Source organism: Astatotilapia calliptera, chromosome 9 (genome assembly GCF_900246225.1).
Source record: "Astatotilapia calliptera chromosome 9, fAstCal1.2, whole genome shotgun sequence".
In the NCBI taxonomy this organism is placed as follows: Eukaryota; Metazoa; Chordata; class Actinopteri; order Cichliformes; family Cichlidae; genus Astatotilapia; species Astatotilapia calliptera.
In genome coordinates, this window is record NC_039310.1 from 22,085,125 (window position 1) to 22,105,702 (window position 20,578).

Genomic DNA, 20,578 nt, shown 5'->3' on the forward strand with positions numbered 1-20,578 from the left:
GCTGGCTTCATGATTAATGGTGTTTATTCTTGACAGAAGGCTCCTTTATTTATCTGCATTGCAGTTTCACTGATACTATCAGTCACCTGAATGAAAAATATTCAGTCATACCAATTTTGCAGTATAATTGAGTAGAGTCACTTCCTTTCAGTCCCCCCCCCCACCACTCCACCCCTTGCTCTCTTTCTCCCACTCTATCTGGCAGCCTTATCATCGCCACAGTAATTTTCGCGCTGCGTTGTTTGATATGGAGAGGCTGGCTTTAGCCGTATTTGACATAAAGCCTCTTCAATTTTCACAGGAGGGGGAGAAAAAAAAGAGCAGGGGAAGAAAGAAAGTTGCGCGCCACTCTGAAAATGTGCAAGAAAGGAGGAAAATACCCCCCTCTTTTTTTTCCTTTTTTTTCTGAGGCAATTTCAGGATTTAGAGAGAAAGGAGATAAATGCCTAAGCAGAAATGTGGGCAGATTGAAGTTACAGTATATCTATTTTTTTTGTAATACACTAGTTTCAGAACCCTAAATGGGCAGTGTAGCCTGCCTCCCATCCCCTCCTTCACCCTGTGCACAGGACCGTGATATTTTGAAGGCACCTGTGTAGTTTGAGAATGATGGATCCAGCAGGTTGAGAGAGAAAAAAAAAGAGGGGGGAAAAAACGAGTTTGGCACAGCAGATATTTGACAAGGCCTGTAAAGGTTTTAGGGTTGAGTCATTACTTGTGGAGATCTGTTAAGACATGTTCCAAAACTCTACTTACCAGGCTAGGATTACTTATGCTGGGGCCACTGCTGCCAGGGCTGCTGCTACTGCTGCTGTGTGTATATTTGTATGTCTCCCTGGTTATTAAATATCACGTGCATTTCTTTTAAATGTTTTTAATCCTCTTTAAATAGTTCATTACTGGTTTAATACGTCTTTCAGGCAAACGGGAATTGTCAAAGAATTTACAGCATTTCCAGTCTGATCCCTTTCACGAGCATTTTATTAATGCAAATCAGTTCCTGTCTGGTTATCCTTTCGACAAATATTCCCTATTAATTATATTCTCTTCTGTGTTTGGTTGAATTTAATTTGAGGCTCCATTGAAAACGGCTCTGAAAAAGGTACATTCTGATAAAGCAGGAATACATGAATCTCTAATACGAGGGGCCTGCGAATTTGCACATGTAACACATTAGTGGATTTGATTTCCCGTACACAAGTCATTTGCCCCCTCTTCATGTTTGAGATCTCAATTTGTAGCTCTCCCAAGGAGCACAATGAAAAACCAGGTCTGAGGGGAAGAGATAACAGGCAGGTGCCAACAGCTGTGTGTGTGTTTGGACGCGCGTGTGTGTGCGCTGGTGCCGCCGTGCTCGCACACGCAGATAGACGCGTGCTTGGAAATAATTTTAGCATTTATTCCGCTGCCATTTTTTGTTGTTATTTTGATCGCCATCCGTCAACTTTTATTGTCCTCCTTAATATGATATTGAGACTAAACTCCTGCTCTTTGTTGTGTTTGCCGCTAACCGGTTTCATTGTCCGCACCACATTGTTCAGACGTCTGACAATTTATCGTCTGCAAAATAAGGCGTCTATTAAAGCATTTATATACAAATAACAGCGCTAACTGTATTTTAGTAGTCTCTGTCACTATTGTGGAATGCATTCATTAGATATGATGAAACACCAAATATTCAGAATGCAACTGTAACAAAAATTCCACTTTATGGTATTTTAGCTTGAAAAATAAGAAGCATAGTTAAGAAATTGCGTAAAGAAAAAGCATGCTGATTAATTTTGTGTAAGTCGTCTGATTAATCGAGTAATCTCTGAAAAAAATCAGTTTTTTGCATGACGTGCTATGGTGCATGCGGAGTAGAGAAGTAAACGCAGTGGCTTATTTGGTGGGTGTGGCCGAGTGTCACTTTTACGAGACCCTCCTCTCATTGGCGGGGCCCGAGATACAACCCCAGCACAGATGGCGTGCCGCCTCACATCGCCTCCCCGACCTCAGGCTGGTGTCTGCTCCGCACATATAAGTCGCGTTTAAAAGAGCCTCCCGGCAGAAGAAGCCATCACTTAAGCGCACCTTTGCTGCGTTTGAGGAATCACCGAGCTTCAGAAAGGCTGCTTCTTACCTAATGCAGAAAAATCAATTCTGCTTCCAGATTTTAAAAAATTGAGAGTCAGTTTTCAGCTTCTTTTTTCTTTCTTTTTTCTTCTTCTTTTTTCGAATCAACCTGTGCCCTAAAGCCGTCACGCTGTAGCAGTGTAGAAATGTGGAATTTCCATTACTCTGATCTCTGGGCTCTGAGCTCCAGACCCTGCGATCCCACTCTGGGGGCCAGTTATAGCAAGTAACGAGACCAAGGGAACAGGGTCATAAATCCTCGCCAACTCTCCTCATTTTCCATCCTCTCTCAGTCCCTCCTTTCCTTTCTTCCCTCTCTCCTTCGCCTCCGACTCTCCTGGTCGAGCCTTGGGTAAATGATTGAAGGGAACCCAAACGCAACAATGCAAAACATTCCCACATGTCGGTTACAAGAATGCTTTTAGTCATTGTGCTAAAGACCAATGAAAGTTTTAATGCTGGGAGGAAATGAGTTCATTACAGCTTCTGGACCTCCTCCCCTCCCTTTCTCTATTTGTTTATCTTCTGAATCGCATTTTTTTCTTCTTAAATCGCTTCTTTTACACTTTCCTCACCAGTGAAAATTAATTCATATCACATAAAGCGATTTCTTTTCTCTCAGCCCTTCCTTATCTCCCTTATCAGATGTGGCGTCCATTACATCTGATAGCCCGATAGGATGGTTTCCTCTAATAGTGCAGTTTGCAACGCGGGTCAAAAGAGAAGCCCGTTGCTATTTCTGTCTCCCATGGTGCCTCTCTTTTCTTTGAGAGGGCGTCAGCTTGTGAAGTTCTTTCATTTATTTATTTATGTTTTCATGGCGAGTGTCCGGCGGGAGCTGCTCGCAAATATGCAGAGTCATGCACGCAGCTGCAGGGTGCTTATAAGACAGAGCAAGGTTTTTTTTCTTCTTTTTTTGTCACATTTTCATCATTTCTCTGACCGATTTGACTAAATTAGGAATTAACTTTTTTTCAAGGGGATGGAGTAAAGCTGGGAAACTTGTTCCTGGAGCCAAAGGAAGTAAAAAAAAGTTTCCCTTATTAGGATCTCCTATTTCTTAACAGTTTTGCTTCATTTGGGTAGCGAGGTTTGTGAAACGTCCTCCCTCTCTTTGGGTTTATCCAAAATTTCCTCAGGTCTGTGTTTAAGCTTCCCAAAGCTTCATCGAGCCTGCGCTTGGCACCGCCACGCATTCGGCCCCTTCATGATTAAATATCAAGGAACTCCACTTGACATTTTATTAGCCCAACAAGATGGATGAAATGGGCAGAATAAAGTAGGCTGTGTCTGTTCACTTTCCCACCAGCGCTTGCCTTTCTTCTGTCCGGCTTTTCTTTTCTCTCCCTTCCTCTGCATGAAGTATGTATTAGGAAAACGTGATGGATTTCGCTCTGAAAAGGAGATTTTTAGTGCCAAGGAGGAAACACATATTTCTGTCTCTTACCTGATGCTCCCGCTCTGCTTCTTCCTCTTCTTCCTCTGTGTCTCGGCTTTCCCTCCCTTCCTCATCCTCCTGACCCCCACCTTTTTTTTTTTTCTGTTGTTCTACCTCAGATCTCTGTCTGAAGGATTAACCATCTCCAGCAGTGTGTCTCTGCTGTCTTGTAGCGCTGTGTATTGTTTGTGATTTGCTCAGGCCCATCCGTGCGGCTGCTCATTTCGGCAGCCCAGTGTGACGTGTCGAATTGCGAGGGGATCGTGCGGAGCTGTCTCACGGATCCACGAGGCTCCTCGCAGCCCCTGGGCCACACTCATTCTCCAACACCGCCCCTCACCTGTGGGCCGTACACGCAGGCACGCATGCTCATTACCTGACTCGTCGGGTAGCTAGGGCGATGGGGTGTGGAACCCTGAACCCTGTTTAGCTGCAGGCGTCAGCTGAGTTTCTGTGTAAAGGCATCGGGGCCATCGAGACACGGCTTGAGAGGGAAAAGAAAGGTAGATGTGTTTCCTCCATGTTTTCAGAAGTTTAACACTTTAACACCCAGGAGTCCCCCTCCTGTCTTCACTCTTGCCCGAGGCATGCCAGAGGAACTCAAAACACTGACTGAGAGCTAATTCCACCTGTACTCACTCTCTCGCTTTGAAAAAAAAGAGAAAAGCAGGGGAAAAAAACAGCAATCAAGTACGTAATTGGTTGCGCACAGAGATGAAGGTGTTCTACTTGTAAAAGAGCAAAATCAAGCATGGGAGACGACCAAAAAGAAACAAGAAAATCCTCTTTTTTTTCTTGTTTTTTTCCCCTGAGCTCATGTTTGTTCCCTGATTCCAGCCCCCTTGAAATTACAGGAAAAAAGGCCTGGCTCATTTTGTGCAATTTCACTTTCATGTTTTCATTTTCTCGCCGTATACTTAGTTGATTCGTTTTGGTAGACGTTCTTATCGCGATGGCTGAAATTACGTTTAATTGCAGTTCGTTGAAAAAAAAAAGGCTTTAAAACTGCCTGTGAACAAAATAAAAAAACACAAAGCAAACACAAAAAAACCAACCCTGCTGCGTGGCAAAGCCAAATATAAACTTTTCAAAAACGACGACTGTTTTCAGTCACATTTTGAAACCAGCACGAGTGGTGAGAAGATTTGAATCTGTCTTGTGTTTTTGTTTTTTCTCGATAAAGCCCAGTCCCTTTCTTTCTGAGCATTTCGCCTTGATCTCGAACAAGAAGCATTTTTCACGTGTGACTCAACTTTTAAGGTTCATGACTCCTCTGGAGTTCACAGAGGTGGCAGATTCAACCAGAGCCGCTGACACCTGGACCCGTGTGTTATGACTCAACCCTGTCACACTCTCTGACTCCTGCTAATAAACATGTCTTACCGCTCCAGCGGCGTGGAGTGATACGTGCTCACAGAGATGAGCTATATGCCGTTCTGGCAGAACGAGTGTGTATCTTCTGCTTGCGTGTGAATGTGACTGTAACGCACACTTGTAGGAGTTGGGGGGGATTGAAGGAGACTGCTGGGAATTGAACTGCACAGAGAGTATGTGTGAACTGACGACGCAGTGTATGGGAATGTCTGGCACGCCCCCAGAGGTATCCCGCAGAGAGGGAATCCTGCTTGATGTGACCATGAATAGAAATCCTTCCCACCCCTCGGACCCACCCAGGCCTTTGATGTCTGAGGGTCACGCAGAGCCCTCGCAGCGTTCGGGGAACATATTTACCCCGAATGCCTGGCAACCTCACCATACCCTGCTAGCTCTGCCGCCTGCATTGCCCAGAAGAAAAGCTTAAAGCAGACACTGCTGCTGGACTGCAACGAGGAAATTCAGATTAGATGGTGCTGACAGTAAAGGCCAAAGAATGAGTTTTTCAGCCTTATTTGATGAATCACTCATTTGATTTTTGAAGTTTCTAAACTTCAACATTTGACGAGGTGACCAGTCTGGAGCTTAGGTGCATCCATACACTGCATACGACTGTTATTTCCAGCAATTAATCTTCTTGACTGCTTATCCTGTTCATGGTCATTGGGGTTAAAGGAGTCTATTACTGCAACCATAGAGGAAAAGGTGGGATACAACCTGTACAGGTCCTTCTCTTTAATATGGGGCAATTAAGATAATAATGAGCATTTCAAAAGCAAAAAAAGTGGAGAACACATTTCTTTGAAGGGGTGTTAGTAAAATTTACTGCATAAAAAGCCCTTTTTTTCTCAGATATTTGCCTAAAAGGCACCAATAGAATAAAGTTAAGACAAAACACTGCACGACTCTTACTGGCGCAGTGTGGAGAAAATTCTTTTTATTATTCTGTTCGTCATCCCAAGAAAAATGGTTTGTCACAAAGGCCATGAAGGATTGCTGTGGAAGAGGGAGTCCAGTTTGCACTGGAATGTGTGTTAGCTGCAGGTCTTAATGAAGTCTTAATGAAGGAACCCCTGAATTCTCTTTCCTCTGTTTGTGTCTCTCAGTCTCTTTCTGTCTTCTCTCTCTCCCCTTGTCTCAGCTCCCTCTCCTCTCTCCTTGGGTCTCAGCTGGCTCAGTTCCTATGGCCCTTTGATCTCAGTGAAAGGGTTTGGAGCTTTAAAGTGCTTGTGTTTCCGCTGTCAGGAGCCTCTCTCTTCCACCTCTCTGGTTTAGGCTTTCAGAGCGGTGGCAGTGCTGTGCCGTGGCTGGGTGGGTTAGAGGGTTGAGAGTGGGTGGGGTGAGGGGGGTGGGAGTGCCGGCTTCTATGAGGTGGTGAGATTGAGGTGAGGTTTGAGGGGGGGAGGTGGGCATGTGATGCTGTCAGCCTCGGTCAGGAGAGGTACTGACACCTGACAGATCCCAATTCCCTCTAAAACTCTCAGTTCCCACCTCACTCAGCCCCTTGTGGCCACGTGTGTGTAAACTGCTTCTTTATTTTTCACTAATATGAAGTCCTGTGCAGTGTTCTGTTACTAAATCATCCATCTGCTACTAAATATTGTTAGCAAAAAAAAAAAAGAGAGAACAAAAAACTGTCAGTTCACAGTACTGCAATGTTTTTGTGTCAAACAGAGAAAATAATAGAATCACAGAGACCTTTGTGATGGGTTAGGCCTTGTTCAGACTGACTGCGGCAGCACTCCTTGACAGTAGGGGAGCATATGGATAGGAAACATGCTCAGGTTTTGATATATGGTGAATAAAGTTCCATCCTTATAACATATTAAAGCAATATTTTCCCATCTTACCATCAATCAGGTGCTTAGAGTAATCACAGTCAGGGGTTTTTGGAGCCAGTGTAGTGCTAGCAATAGCACAGACCAAGGTAGCTGCTATCTATTAGCATACTACATACTATCATACTAAACTGCTACAGATACTGTTAACATAATTAAACAAAGCACCTATCTTTAAAAAAAGAAATGTATTATACTCATTCATGTAGCACTTTATCTACCTCACATCCTCACAGAATGGCGTCAGCTGGGATTTGAACCAGTTGCCTTCTATTGTGTGAGGCGAAGCTGCTAACCATAGCATCCCTATGAAAGTTAGCATACTCATTAAAAAGGCTACAGTTAGGCTACAGCTAAAATGTTTAGAAGATGTCTAGAAGTGGACATTTTAGCAGGTGAGTGTGTGGGAATGTACTGACTTTTGGAGCCAGCCCACCAAGTGTTCTTATAGGGAACTGCAGTTCTTTGTTGCCCCTAATACTGATTGTCTACAAGTCTAGAGCATTAGCCATCACTAACTTTAGCTTGAGCTTCTTCCACGCACTTGGCTGCTTATAATTTGCATTTACGAGTGTAAAGAGAGAAGAAAAAACCTTGTTATCAAGTTAATGACACCGGACTATGTAATAATATGTAATGTATATGTAATAATAGCTAAATGCTAAATGGACTGGTTCTTATGTAGCACTTTGATACTTTGCCCACATACATACAAGCACTTTTTCTATGGTTAAGTGCTTTCTATCTATAGACATTCACACTTTCACACTTTGAAGCAACTTGGGATTCAGTATCGTGCCCAAGGACACTTTTGCATACAGATTGGATCAGCACCACAAACCTACCAATTAGTGGGTGACCTGCACTACCTCCTGAGCTACAGCTAGCTACAGTATACTATTATTCATAGCTGCAGCTACAGGCAGTAGTTAAGTGTGAACATGAGATGCATCTATGCTATTTCATATTCATTAGTTCCCCTGTAAATGTGACATCGAATCAATGTAATTGTTGGCCTGTGTCATGGAAAAGCTACATTTTCCAGCACTCATGAACCGTTGCAGTGTACAGACTGGTTTTAGTAAGACTTCCTCTCAATTCGGCAGGGTCATGACTGCTGGCTTCAGTGCCTTTTTTTTTCTTTCGCGACTCTCTGTGGGAGTAGACTGGCAGCTCACAGATGAAAATTTGAAGGTCCATGAATACAGTTGTTGGGTTATTGGATTTGGACTCGCCAATTTCCTGTGCTGGTCACCAAAGAACACATGAAGAAATGTTCATCTTTTTTTCTTTCATGCGCAACGATTTCATGCTTGAGCTAAAAGTATTTTACAGAGCCCGGTTCCTATTTTAGCACACCGCTATGTCAATACCACCAGGTCAGGCTGCTGCACCACAATGATACCTTGTGTGCCTAAGTGAAGTCATCAGCCTTCACCGCAAATGCATGTTTCTGTCGCTTTCTCCCCACTCCAAAAAAAAAAAAATTATTAGTGTTGATATAATCTTGTTCCAAACAAAGATTCAAGGTCTCGACACTCCCACTCTACAAAAACTCAAAATCTTTTGGGGACATATTTACACTTGGCAAGTGTATATTCATTGGGTGAAATAAGACGACAGTTTAAAATCCACAGACCGCCCCGTGTAAACATGCGATGCCTTAAAGAGGAGCTGGCTGGTTTAAGAAAGGCCACGTGAAAGGAAATAGCTTCCATATGTCAGGAGCTCAGGCTTTCCTTTTGCCCGTTTTGCAGGACGTCTTCTTTAAGGGTTAATAGGAATTTATAAACCTGTGAAGGACGCAGAAGAGTGAAGTTTTTCTCTTCTAAGAAGAAGTATGTAAAACCCTGCAGGACAACTTTGATGTAAATCTCAAATCAGGTGTATCCGAGACGCTACTTCTCCGCACCCACACACCTACTCTCACATTGGCGCACACACAGGGCGAACATTCCTGCAAACACACGCTGCACATTGTCAGACTGCTTCCTTTTGTCATGTTGATTAATGCATGCTGGCAGATGCTGAGATGATCACGGCCCTACAGAGAGCAGCTGAGCACGGAGGATCGGCCACTCGCTTGCATTTTCTTTTAAAGACGCGCCGAACCTCCTCAGAACTATCAATCTCTCCGCTGTCCTCCTTAAATCCCCTCACACCTGGCTGCGGACCCCTTGAGACGTCTTTTTTCCCCCCCTTCCCTCCTTGTCCAACTCCCCCTCTGCCCTAACTCTTCCCTGTCCACCCTTCCCTCCCAAATTCATAGGTCATATGTTCACATACTCCCTCCTTCCCCTCCCTGAGACTACTGTTCACAGTCATCTCTTCCATTTGTCACGATTTTCCCACCAGTATTCCTGCCATTCAGGCGATTGCTCTGATCTTATTTTTAATTAATTGGAAAAAACTAAGTAAAGGTAGAGGCATTTAGCTTAGGCCGGCGTACGGGGACGCAGCCAACACATGACAGGTTTAATCAGTGTCATGGCAGCCAGAGTGGATGTCTGGCTTCCCTCAAACAGGCCATGAAATTCCTCTGCTCTTCCTCCTGGGTTTTTATTTCAACACAGAAAATGTGAAAAATGCTTCCAGAGATATTAGTTGTGCTTACTTTGCTGCTAACCAAATGCCTTTTTTTGCAGGTAATGGTTAAAAATGTGTGTTTGCATGTCCGTTTCTCTTCTTTAATGACTGACAGAGCAGGTTTTTTCAGTTTCCCCCGTGCTACATATTTCCCCCGAGTGCGTACGTGTACGAGCTTCAAGGTCTGCCATGTGACAAGAAAGCAAACATCACCCTGCAGCTATGTTGTGATCTCTGCAAATGAGGCATATGATGGTGGCGTGGGGGCACATGACTTGCTTATCGTGAGCACGTTCTTTCGTTCGCACACCTGTTTTGAAGTGCCCGTTTGCTCTCACGATGGCTTTCTCGGCGAGGAGGAGATTTCTTCCAGCTGACGTGCAAAAAGACACCAATCATGTGGAGGTGGAGAAAAATTCCACGACCGTTTGTGTTGCAATGTCAGGTATGAGCCTGAAAGTCGCCACCTTTGCGCACTTCAAACAGAAAAGGTTTTGCTCAGGATTTCTCTTCTTCCTCCGGAGAGCACCGGCGTCTTTTTCCCGTCCACCTGCTTCAGCGTCGCGAGACATGTTGTCACACTGTCGACCGCAGTGCAGGCCTTTAAAATTGCCCCATAGCCCCTTTTTGGTCTAATTACAGAAAGGCTTCTGAAGATGAAGAAGTTCACGTGTGACTGTGTGTTTCTGGGTCTGCTCCTCAGTGGGTGTGTGTGTCGTTTCCACTCCTCAGTGCTCATTATTGACCCTGGCCTGAGCTCTTTCATTAGGGGGGCTGTGAAGTGGAGGGACGAAGGGGCCAGGAGGGGAACAGGGGATGGGGCAGAGGTCGTAATTGGGCTGTTCCACTCCCTCTGGCCTTGCTCAAGGTCACTGCGAAACAAACGTTGGGCCAGACTTTTTCCTCTCCCTCTTTTCGCTCATCCTTTCCTACTCCTGGGGTCTTTTGTCACAGTAGACCAGTCCATCGGGGAGCCCCAGAGAAGCAGAGGGGCTAATTCAGTCTAATCTTTTAGCCCGTTAATGTCTGCCTGATATGGGGCTTTCTCCACATCCTCAGGGGAAGGCCTTTGTGGTGTAGGCCATCATTATGAAGTTTCCAGGCGCTCCTAACCAATTATAAGAAGTGGGCACAAATTAGTTAATCTCAAACTCTGCTGCTAAGAAGTTTTCCTGATTGTTCTCAACTTTATTTCACATCTCGCAGAAAAGAGAAATTTGATAGTAAAGGTTTCTGATAAAGTGAAGCTTGATAGCGCTCACATTTTCTATTTAAAGAATGAGAATTTGTATGAGACTTGCCAGTGGATTTTGTACAAAATTGTATCCGTCATGTGCAATTCTGTACACGGTTTCATCTCCAAGCCAAGTTCGAAGCCATCTGAGCAATGTAGCGTTGCGGCGCAGCGTTGCTTGTCTGGCCCTGGCTAGCGGTGAGCTCGGTCTAACGTTTCCCTCTGATTAAGACGCAGTGGTGAAAGCTGCCTTTGATCTGAGGAAATGTCTGCGTAGGGAGCAGTTGGAATGCAGCACTCTCCTCTCTGCTTTGCAGATGGAGGGAGAGAGATAGTGTCACAGTCTATTTGTTTGGTCTCGCCACTGCCAGTCTGCCAATCGAATTAACATCTGGATGTTCAGGCTGAAACAAGCCTGATGTCCCTGGTTCAACTGTGGCGAAACTGACTTATTTATGTTTAATTTACTCAAAAATGACAACATAGTGGAATCAAAAGATCTTATTCTTGTACACATGTTGGCTTTAATGGGCTAACTGGTCTCTAAATGGTGTCAGATAGAGGGAGTCTGTGACAGCAATATTGAAGTAAGTTCATTTATAAGTCAAAGATTGAAGAGATATTAGGGCCACTTTAAAGAAATCACTCCCAAGAAGAAAAAATGTTCTTAATTTTATTAATTTTTAAATTTAATTTTTAAATAAATATTTTTTTTTAAAATATTACTTTTATTTATAGATACATAAAAAGAAGGCTTTTTACTTCCCCCCCATTTGCTGTTAATATCAGCTCCATATATCCATCAAATTAACAGCTGACTAATTTCTGCTGAACTTTTTAGATCAGGTTAAAAATACCAAAAGAAAAATAAGTTGTTTACTTATTAAATGCTTTTTACAGACAAACGGTCACAAAGCACTGTGCACAAAAAAGAGTAAAATAAGTAATATGTACCAGGATAGCCCCAAAAATATAAGAAATAATAAAAATAAATAAATTCAATTCAACTCAATTCTTTACAGAAAGCCTCCTTTAGTTTATTTTTATTTTTTCATTCAGTTTTGTAATATCAAGTTTATATGTGACTTTTCAAATATATATAAATATATATTAAAAAAATGATAAACATTTGTTAAACAGTGTGTTTTTAATATTCCTTTCTACACATATATTTTTTATTATTCAAAAAAATTTCCTGTAAAGAAAAAAAAAATATGCCGAAATTTCTAGCTCCATACTTTGGTTCTTGAGTAGCTTTGCATGAGTCACAGTTTCAAATAATCCGTATTCATCTCAACCTTGTTCTTCTCATTTTAAGTCAGCTTTTAATCTGATTGGCTGCCCCTCATAAACAGATGTTTTTTAAAGCAGGTTGGTGGGTGCAGGTTTCTGTGCAGATGGCCAGAGATTTGTGGCTAAGATCAACAGTTTAATGATATTTCCTCATTATTACATCATACTAAGCGACTACTTCATCCCTTATTGTATCACTGGAACCCCTCTAAGAGCGTTCAAATGGCAGAAAATAAAGAAAAGCACGATACCACCCCCCTTTATGTGACGCCTTTAGTGAAAACCTGTGATTTGAGCTTGTATCATATGTGTCATGTTATCTTAATATTTTCTTCTCTGCAGGCCTCCTGCTCTGGCGGGCAGTCCAGCTTTCTCCGACATCTCCCTCATCCGGATCTCGCCCCAGCGGAACCCGTCTGTGGGGGCTGAGTCGCCCTTCCACCATCCACACCCCTACATCAACCCATACATGGACTACATCCGCTCTCTCCACAGCAGCCCCTCCATCTCCGTTCTGTCAGCCACCCGGGGCCTCAGCCCTGCAGATGGTGAGTAAAATGAAACATAAACTGATACACGCACACACAACGCATGACGCGTGCACACTCACACACTCAGCTGCACACAACCCCAGCAGAGGGTGATAAGGCCTCAGAAGACCCTTAAAAATAACGGCTGGAATTGATTACGGAGGTTCGATTGCTATTAGGGGGAATCTCGGTTGTGTGTATCCGTTTAATTCCTGTTCGAGATCAAAAGAGGTCAGGTGAGAGGCAACCAGATCCATCTCTATTAAGACCCAGGGGTTGGCGAGATGCTATCTGAGTGAGGGGAGCGGGTAGATGGGAGTATTATGAGTGTAGCGCCATCCGTGTGGGTGGGGGCTCAGATTGGAGGGAGGCTAATCCTTTTGATCTGTGAGTCATGTCGGAGACCTCTGGAGGATGCATCAGTGAGCGGCAGGGTCACGTACAGTTACACCGTGCACACGGAGGGAGGGTCGGGCTCAAGTTCACAGTTTGGTGGTGTAAAGGGGGGTGATTCGTATCGCATCCTACTGAGAGCAATTTTACATCTTAATATGGATTTTAATTGGGAAGTCAATTGATCTGATGTGTAGCAGTTCATTTATTTTATACCTTATTTTATAAATATATAAAATAAGTCTTAGCAACTTAGAGAAAGAACAAAACTTTTTAAATTAATAATAAACATATTGAGTTATTTTCATCATGATTTTGGTCATATTTTAATTAAAAAAACAATATCTTTTATTTTTATGTAAGATCTTATTTGCCAAACATCTACATTCACCTCATAGAGCTCCAAATGTCCCAATAATCATTTATGGCCCTCACCTTCTCAGCCATCAGCCTTTTGGTACTTCAGCAGCAGCAGAGACCCACTTTAGCCCACAACCTTGCACTGAAGTGTATTTCTGAAATGGCAAATAGCTGGGACATTTCCTCTGCACCCGTGCATTCGACCTCTTCTCATCCAGGTCTGTTGAAAGCTGTGGCTAAGTAACGACCAAGAGTCCCCCCCCCCTCCCCCCCTTGCTCCTTTTCGTGCACTAGAGCGATATACCGAAGCTCCGACTCTCTACCCTCCAATTTTCCATTACCGCAAAATAATGTGCGCCGGTCTCGGATTGCTTTAAATCAAAATAGTTTCTCCAACCTACCACATGATCCCCTTTTCACTCCATAATGCTGTGAATTGTGAATGAGGCACCTAATTACTCCTTTAATCAATCCGGTGATTAATTAACCCATCAGCTTTTGTGTTGTTAGTATATCACCGCGCTTACAGGGAGCCTCCTTCAATATGCAAAGATTTTTTTTTTCCCAGCAAAAAGTACATTTGAATAATGATGAATTAATTAACAGAATCTAATGGAGATTTAAAGTGGGTGGGATTTAGTGCCACCCTCTTGCTGCCACACATTTGCTTTCACATCTCTTTTTTTGTGCCCCCCTCCCGCCTTCAATATTTCTCTCTTTTCTATATGAGACCGAGTTCAGAGTTAGGCTCGCCCCTGTTCCTATTGTTATGCTGGAGCACCCGGTGGCTCACGGAGTCCTGAGGCATGTCTCTGCCTTCCCTACATTGAGTGCCACACCGACAGCCTTCCCCCACTCCCCCATTTTGCCCCGAGGATCGCACTCGGATGCCAGCGTTTCTGATTTAGAAATTCTGCAAAGCTCTTTTCTGCGCACGGCTCCTGAATGGGACACATTATGGTTGAATGCAAAAGCAAAGCTAAGGCGGAACACTGGAGACAATTAAGAAACTCCCCCCTTCCACTGAAGACATAAAAGCCAGATCGAATTAATTTAGAATTTTTTTCTGCCATTCATTTAACCAATCATGGATGTGTTCTGCAGGCATACAGGCCAGCCTTAAGAGGAAATCTCCTCATACACTGTTTCTTTATTTATTTTCTCTTTATTTCTTCAATTGGGGGAGAAAAAAAGATCTGCAGCACTCAGTGGTCTGAACCGATTCCATATTTGCATCCAAAACCACAGTGTTAGTCTTTTCCTCTCTCTTTCTTAGAATATTTGCATACGGAAGCCCACCACCAGATGTTTATTTTTAGGCTATGGTTCAAGGACTTACAGTACTCTATAACTAAGGGAATGACTTGAAAAAGAGAGACATTGTAGCACGCAGATCTATCTGGGCAGATTTAGGCCTTTTGTTTCCTGCAGAGTTTAAATGTGCAGAGTCGAGGAGCAGGTTGCATATCTGCATCTGCAGCCCCCATGCGCACAGCACAAGCGCCGTGTTTGGCAAAGGATGCACCAGCCCACATAATCTTACCACACACACATACAGTAAATATATATATTCATGTACACGCTCATGCCCTTTCTCCGGGTGATCGGCACGAAGAGCGAAGGCTGTTTAAAAACTGCATTGTATTGTAAGGCGATCGGTTCTGGTGTTCACAACACGAATGCATCAATCAAACACTAATGCACACTCACTGTAATCTCTGAGCAAGCATCCGGTAATCCCCAGTGAGGCTCCCCACTTCAGGTGATGCTCCCTGTGCAGCTGTTTTGCTAAACTTGATGGTGTTGCTAATGTGCTCATTACTGTTCTGCTGAGCTGATTATCATCTAATGTAAATGAATGCAGACTTAAAACGCAGTGCAGGTGCTCAGCCTGTCATGTTTTTCTAACTCGCTAATAATTTTTCCCCTTCCTTTTGCATCTCTCTCTTTTCCTCTTCCGCCTCTACCCAGCCTTTTTTTTTTTCTTTTAAGTGTTTCTTCCGTGGGTGCAGATCAGTTTATGTTTTGGTTACTTTGTTTTCTTCTCCTCCAGCCCCTCACACAGGTCTGACCACAGCTGAGTACTACCACCAGATGGCTCTGCTGGCGGGCCACCGCAGCCCTTACACGTCTGACCTCCTACCGTCAGTGGCATCCGCCGCTGGGGCTAGCAGTGCCAGCGCCCTGCACATGGAGTATCTGCAGGCGATCGACAGTAAGTGTGCGCTCAGAGGTGTCTCATATATAAAACAACAAATAAATATCTAATAATTCTAGGATTACACTAAAACACTGCCTCACACACATTCCCCATTACATACATCCAAAACTTGTTTGATCTCTTTTTTTTTGTTGTTTTGCGTCCATAAGAAATACTGGATTTCATGAACTTCCATTATAAAAAATAGTCAATAATATAGACAGCTTTTTCTTTTTTGGCTTTTATTCATCCACTTAAGCACATTTTATCTGCTTTGCAGTTCACAAAGTTAAAACCCTGATTAAATATAGTTAAAAAGTGAAAGGTTTTACACCACTGAATATCACTCAGACTCCCCCCAAAAGGGGCAGCTTTGTACTTCATCCACACAACCTACTCACACAATCACACTAAACTCTAGTCACCTACAGTGTTGCACTTGAAGGCACAGATCAACAAAGAATGAAGTCAAGAGATAAAATTGCAATAAATAGTAAAATACATGAAAAAATACATAAAATAAACAGACAGATTGACAAAGACATTAAAAATGATTTAAGAAATCTAAAGGTTAATCTAGAGGTAAGTGATCTAAAAGCGGAGGAAATGAAGGATTTTAAGTGTCTATTTGTTCTGCACTGGGGTACTGGTGGGAACAGCTTACTAAACTCAGATGACAGAACATAATCAGGGTGGTTAATAATGTTTTTAATAATTGTTCTTTATCTAAATCTCTCTGCCCGACCACCAGGATTTTAAAGCAGGTGTTACCAATGGTGCTGAGGCGGTTTCCATTCTTAGCGATTAAAACACTAAACCAGCAGATAAAAGTAAAAGTTCAAAGACTCCTTATTGATATTAAGAGTATAACCTCTGTGATTTACAGTGGCTCTGAGTTTATTGGGAATTATATGTCAACTGTACTAGGCACCAAAACTGGACATTTACAACGTAAGTGAATAGACGCCTACCACATTCATCCCTACATACCTGCACATTTAAGCATGAGTGGCCCCAGTGGGAATTCAACCCTTAAAACTGCACTTTCATAATTCACCTATCTTGTACTATATATAGATCAACCACGGCGAGGAGGTATCTGCAACTTTTTCCTCTGACATGATTTAAATGAGCTATTGTCTTAATGTGTTCGGCTCAGGTCTGTGTGCAGAGGACTTATGCTAATGAGTTATTTTAAAGTGTAAATAGGAAATTAAATGCACACTGAATCTTAGAAAGGTCGGACAGCCTCACCCCGTTCCCTTTGATGAGAATGTATTTAGTCAGTCAGACGCCGCTTTCATGGAAATCCGGGGTGAAGTTCCCCCCGATTCCTCAGAACAAACTAATTAAAACTAGCCAAACTTGTGCGGGTATCAGAAAATTAATTGCTATTAAGTGGGAATTGGAATGTCCCACCATTCATCACTGCAGAAATCCTTTCTTCTGTGTCACTTTTTAAGATTAATAGACTGAAACAAAACAATTAGGGCCAAATTTAAGTAGAGATGCGGCGCTCCTCACTTTTAAAAAAAATCGCCTGTGATCATTGCTGGTAATAACTCATCATGTTTCAACAATGTGTGTTCCTGCGCCTGAAATATTAACACTTTAAAGCTTTGGTTGGATTTCAGAGAAAAAAAAAACACATACAAAGAGCGGCGTCTGTCAAGAGGCTTTCGCTGATAATCTGGGCTAGTACGACACTGCAGCTATTTTAGTCAATTTCAAATCAGTTTAATTACCTTCAGAGAGCGCTCTGCTAATGAAACAATGGGCCTGTCCTGCCTGTTTGTGCTCTAATGGGCTATTGTCTATGCTCATACTGCCTAATTAGCACCATAGCTCTCATAGATTACTAAAACTAAAGTCTACACTGCCATAAAGTCTTTATTTGTGGTCTTTATTAGCTGACTTTAATCTCCTTGCTATTCTCCACTAACAGCTGGCTGTTTTTCTTATAAACAGGCTTGCTTTTAGCAGCATTTTAGCATTTTTAACACCAGAGCTGTTTTATGTAACCTGATTAATTGTAGCTATTAATTATATGGTAGCACGTTAAGACTTCCTGTTTGGAATTCATAAGCAGTATAAACATTTCATAAATATTAATAATACATTAAAAGGTAGCTGTAAGCATACAAACATATTTACTGTTATATTACTGCTATAACTCTCCAATAGGCACCTTTAAGTGGAAACGTGTGTGTAAACAGATGAATAACAATGAAAACAGCTTTTTAAATATAAAATACATCTTAGAAAAAGTTATGATGTCTGACGCGGTGAAAATTATTAAACCTTTTAATGTCCTTTACACTCTAGCTGTCTAAAGCTACATTACTGTTTACTGTAAACTGTGTATTAAATATTAATATACCGCTTATTTATGAGAAATGATGGAGAAAATATAAAGTAAAAATGTAGTTTTAGCAAACAGCTGTTCACAAACAAAGAGATTTTGACCAGATTACTCGTTTATATCAGCGTCCTTGGATCTCTAAAATCAAGTTTATATCACACTAAAAAGTCTATATTCATAAAATCCCTCTCATGTGGCCCTCAGGTGTGTTCGAGACGGTTCAAGCACAGCTTCGGAGCCACGTTTTATTTCCACCGCCAGTCAGTCTTGCCCGTCTGAACCCTCTCTGGCCGTGAGAATTAATGACGGGGCAACTAACCAGCCATCCCGTCCATAAATCAAGAGGAAATTAGAGGGACAGTCCCGCAACGAGCCAGCACGTTTCTGTCTCGGTCTTCCCCGGTTGGCTGATTTATCATTTGGGCTGTGCATTAATAAATACCACTCCCATGAGATTTTGCAGTGTTGGGACACAGACCCATCTCATCAGCTGTATTCCCCCCCACCACCACCAAACACCACCACCCACCCCTTCACCTAATTCACCACAAGTAGACGCTTTCCCTCTTGCTCGCCGCTCTTGCTTGCGTGGAGTGTCAGCTGGTGTCAAATTTAGGACGCGCAAAGTTGTGCAAAATCAGATGTGCCATGCGGTGTTCCTCGCTGTGTTTAACAATGTGAAGGACCCCCGTCAGAAACACATAAAAAAGATGGCTTTTCCATACAGTGACATTATTAAGGCAGCGTTGCTCTCCTTACGTGGCCTGTGTTTGCCAGAACACCACTGCTGCCACTGGAGCAGCATCCACACACACACACGCGCACACACACACACACACACACTGTGATTACCATGTGAATGGAGCGTTCTGTAATCGCTGGATGTGTCAAACGAGAGATGGAGCATTTACATTTGGGAGATGGATGGATTGTGGGGGACGTAAATATGGAGGGGGGTTATCGGGGCTGCCTAAGCTGGTTTTGTTTGCCTTTATAAAATAACTCAAAATGTTTTATTTCCAAATCTTGAGTCACAAAGTCATTGTGTCAGTTCACGCACAAAGCACGACATCCCCTCAGCGCTTTTTTTTTCTCCCCCTCCTTCCATCTCCCCCTGTTTTTCTCTGTCTTGTTTGTGACATCTCCATGTGAAAAGACAACAAAAGTCATGTTTTAATCTCTACCCGTGGCTCATTGTATGTGCGCAGAGAATGGTTGCGCCGTTTCCGCCTTTTACCTTTTCAAACCCCCTTTTTCGTATTTCCAGTCAACACTGATTGCATTTGAATAACGAGTCAAATTGGACTTGATTAAATATTACCATACACAGTCGGAGCATTTCTCCAACATAAAAGGCATGTTTTCTCATAGATGAAATGCAAGCAGTGCATCAAGTGACAGCCGAATACTCGTTCAGATGAGCCTTTTGTCTGATGATTGACAAAAATGTCATCTGTTGGGGTTAGATTAGGTTAGAGTTTGGATGCAAAAAAAAGTGTAAAAACCAGCAAATGCTCGTTTCATTTCAAACATTTTCAGAGTTTAACTGATGCTCGGATATGGGTGTATTTTTAAGTGTACCGGTCTTTCTAAACCCAGATACTTGGCGCTCAATCTCCACCTCTTTCCTCATCCCCCGCAGGCTCTCGTTTCCCGAGCCCGAGGCTTCCGTCGCGACCCAGCAGGAAACGCCCTCTGCCCATCTCACCCCTCTCTGAGCACAGCTTTGACCTGCAGACCATGATCCGCAACTCGCCCAACTCCCTCGTCACCATGCTCAACAATTCCCGCTCCAGCTCGTCTACCAGCGGCTCTTACGGTCACCTCTCGGCTGGGGCCATCAGGTAAAAACTGCCCTGAATGTTCTTATGGCTCCTGATTAATCGTTTTATTTGTTATTAGAATTTTGAATGGTCTGATATCTTTGTATTGTGTGTATTTGTGTGGACAATGTGGATGGTGAAGAGGAAAGGGAAGTCTAATTAAGGACAAGTGGAAGTTATAGTGCTTTTCTATTCAGTTGTAACACACAAAGTGCTTTCATACAAGCCCGATTCACAAGTGCTTTTCCCCTATTTTAACCCAACATTCAAACTCTGATAGATGCATTGGGCTGACTCAGGGTTCAGTATCTTACCCAAGGATACTTCGACATGCAGTTAGGAGGGATCAAACTAGTAGACAAGCTACTATACTCTTGGCCTACATTGATTGACTCCCATGAAAGGAATTGTGGGATTGACCCATAATAGGGACTAAAGATTTTGACCATTACTTTAAAAGTAAATCACTCAGTTGTGAGTCACTTTTGAAGAAGGGCTTTGTGCATTTGGTTCTTTCAAGGTGGTCATTCTGGAACTAACATGTGTCAATAATGAATGAATGGATGGAACAGCTGACTCTCCCCAGGGGGAGGATTAATGCTGTACGTGGTGTTTCCGATGCCATCGATGCTCATAGTAAAACTCCATAAAGTTCAATAGGATCAGTGTGTACAACAAAAGTGTACCAGAAGTGTGGGGTGGTGGGGAAATAAGTGTGTACGTATCGTCCATGTCAAGGCCCCGCGTGGGTGACGATCTCCCAGCCAGCCAGTCAGCCTGCCTCCCCGGCGGCTCGTGTCAGTCATCCGGTGCACCTCACGGAAACATCACATACATCACGCCTCTGTAACCGAGACTAGCAAAGGGAAGTGAAAGAGCAGAGTAGAGAAGGGAAAAGGAAAGATCCATCGCCCCACCCACAGCCATTGATCAGCAATCTGTAAGAAGAGCCTGATCAATCACGCTGCACACTCAGCCACTGTCCAAGTGTCAGGGCCCAAATAACCAAAGCCAACAGACTGATGAGTGATA

General features: G+C 43.0%; 1 protein-coding gene across 2 annotated transcripts in view; it reads left to right on the forward strand.

Annotated features, from left to right (window-relative positions):
* gli3 (GLI family zinc finger 3) overlaps nucleotides 1-20,578 on the forward strand; it is a 96,190-nt gene that overhangs the window by 57,170 nt on the left and 18,442 nt on the right. For both annotated transcript variants that reach the window (XM_026179958.1, XM_026179959.1), the window contains 3 exons: nucleotides 12,221-12,426; nucleotides 15,215-15,376; nucleotides 19,366-19,567. In XM_026179958.1, coding sequence (XP_026035743.1) covers nucleotides 12,221-12,426; nucleotides 15,215-15,376; nucleotides 19,366-19,567 — 570 coding nt within the window. The remainder of the gene's footprint in view (nucleotides 1-12,220; nucleotides 12,427-15,214; nucleotides 15,377-19,365; nucleotides 19,568-20,578) is intronic.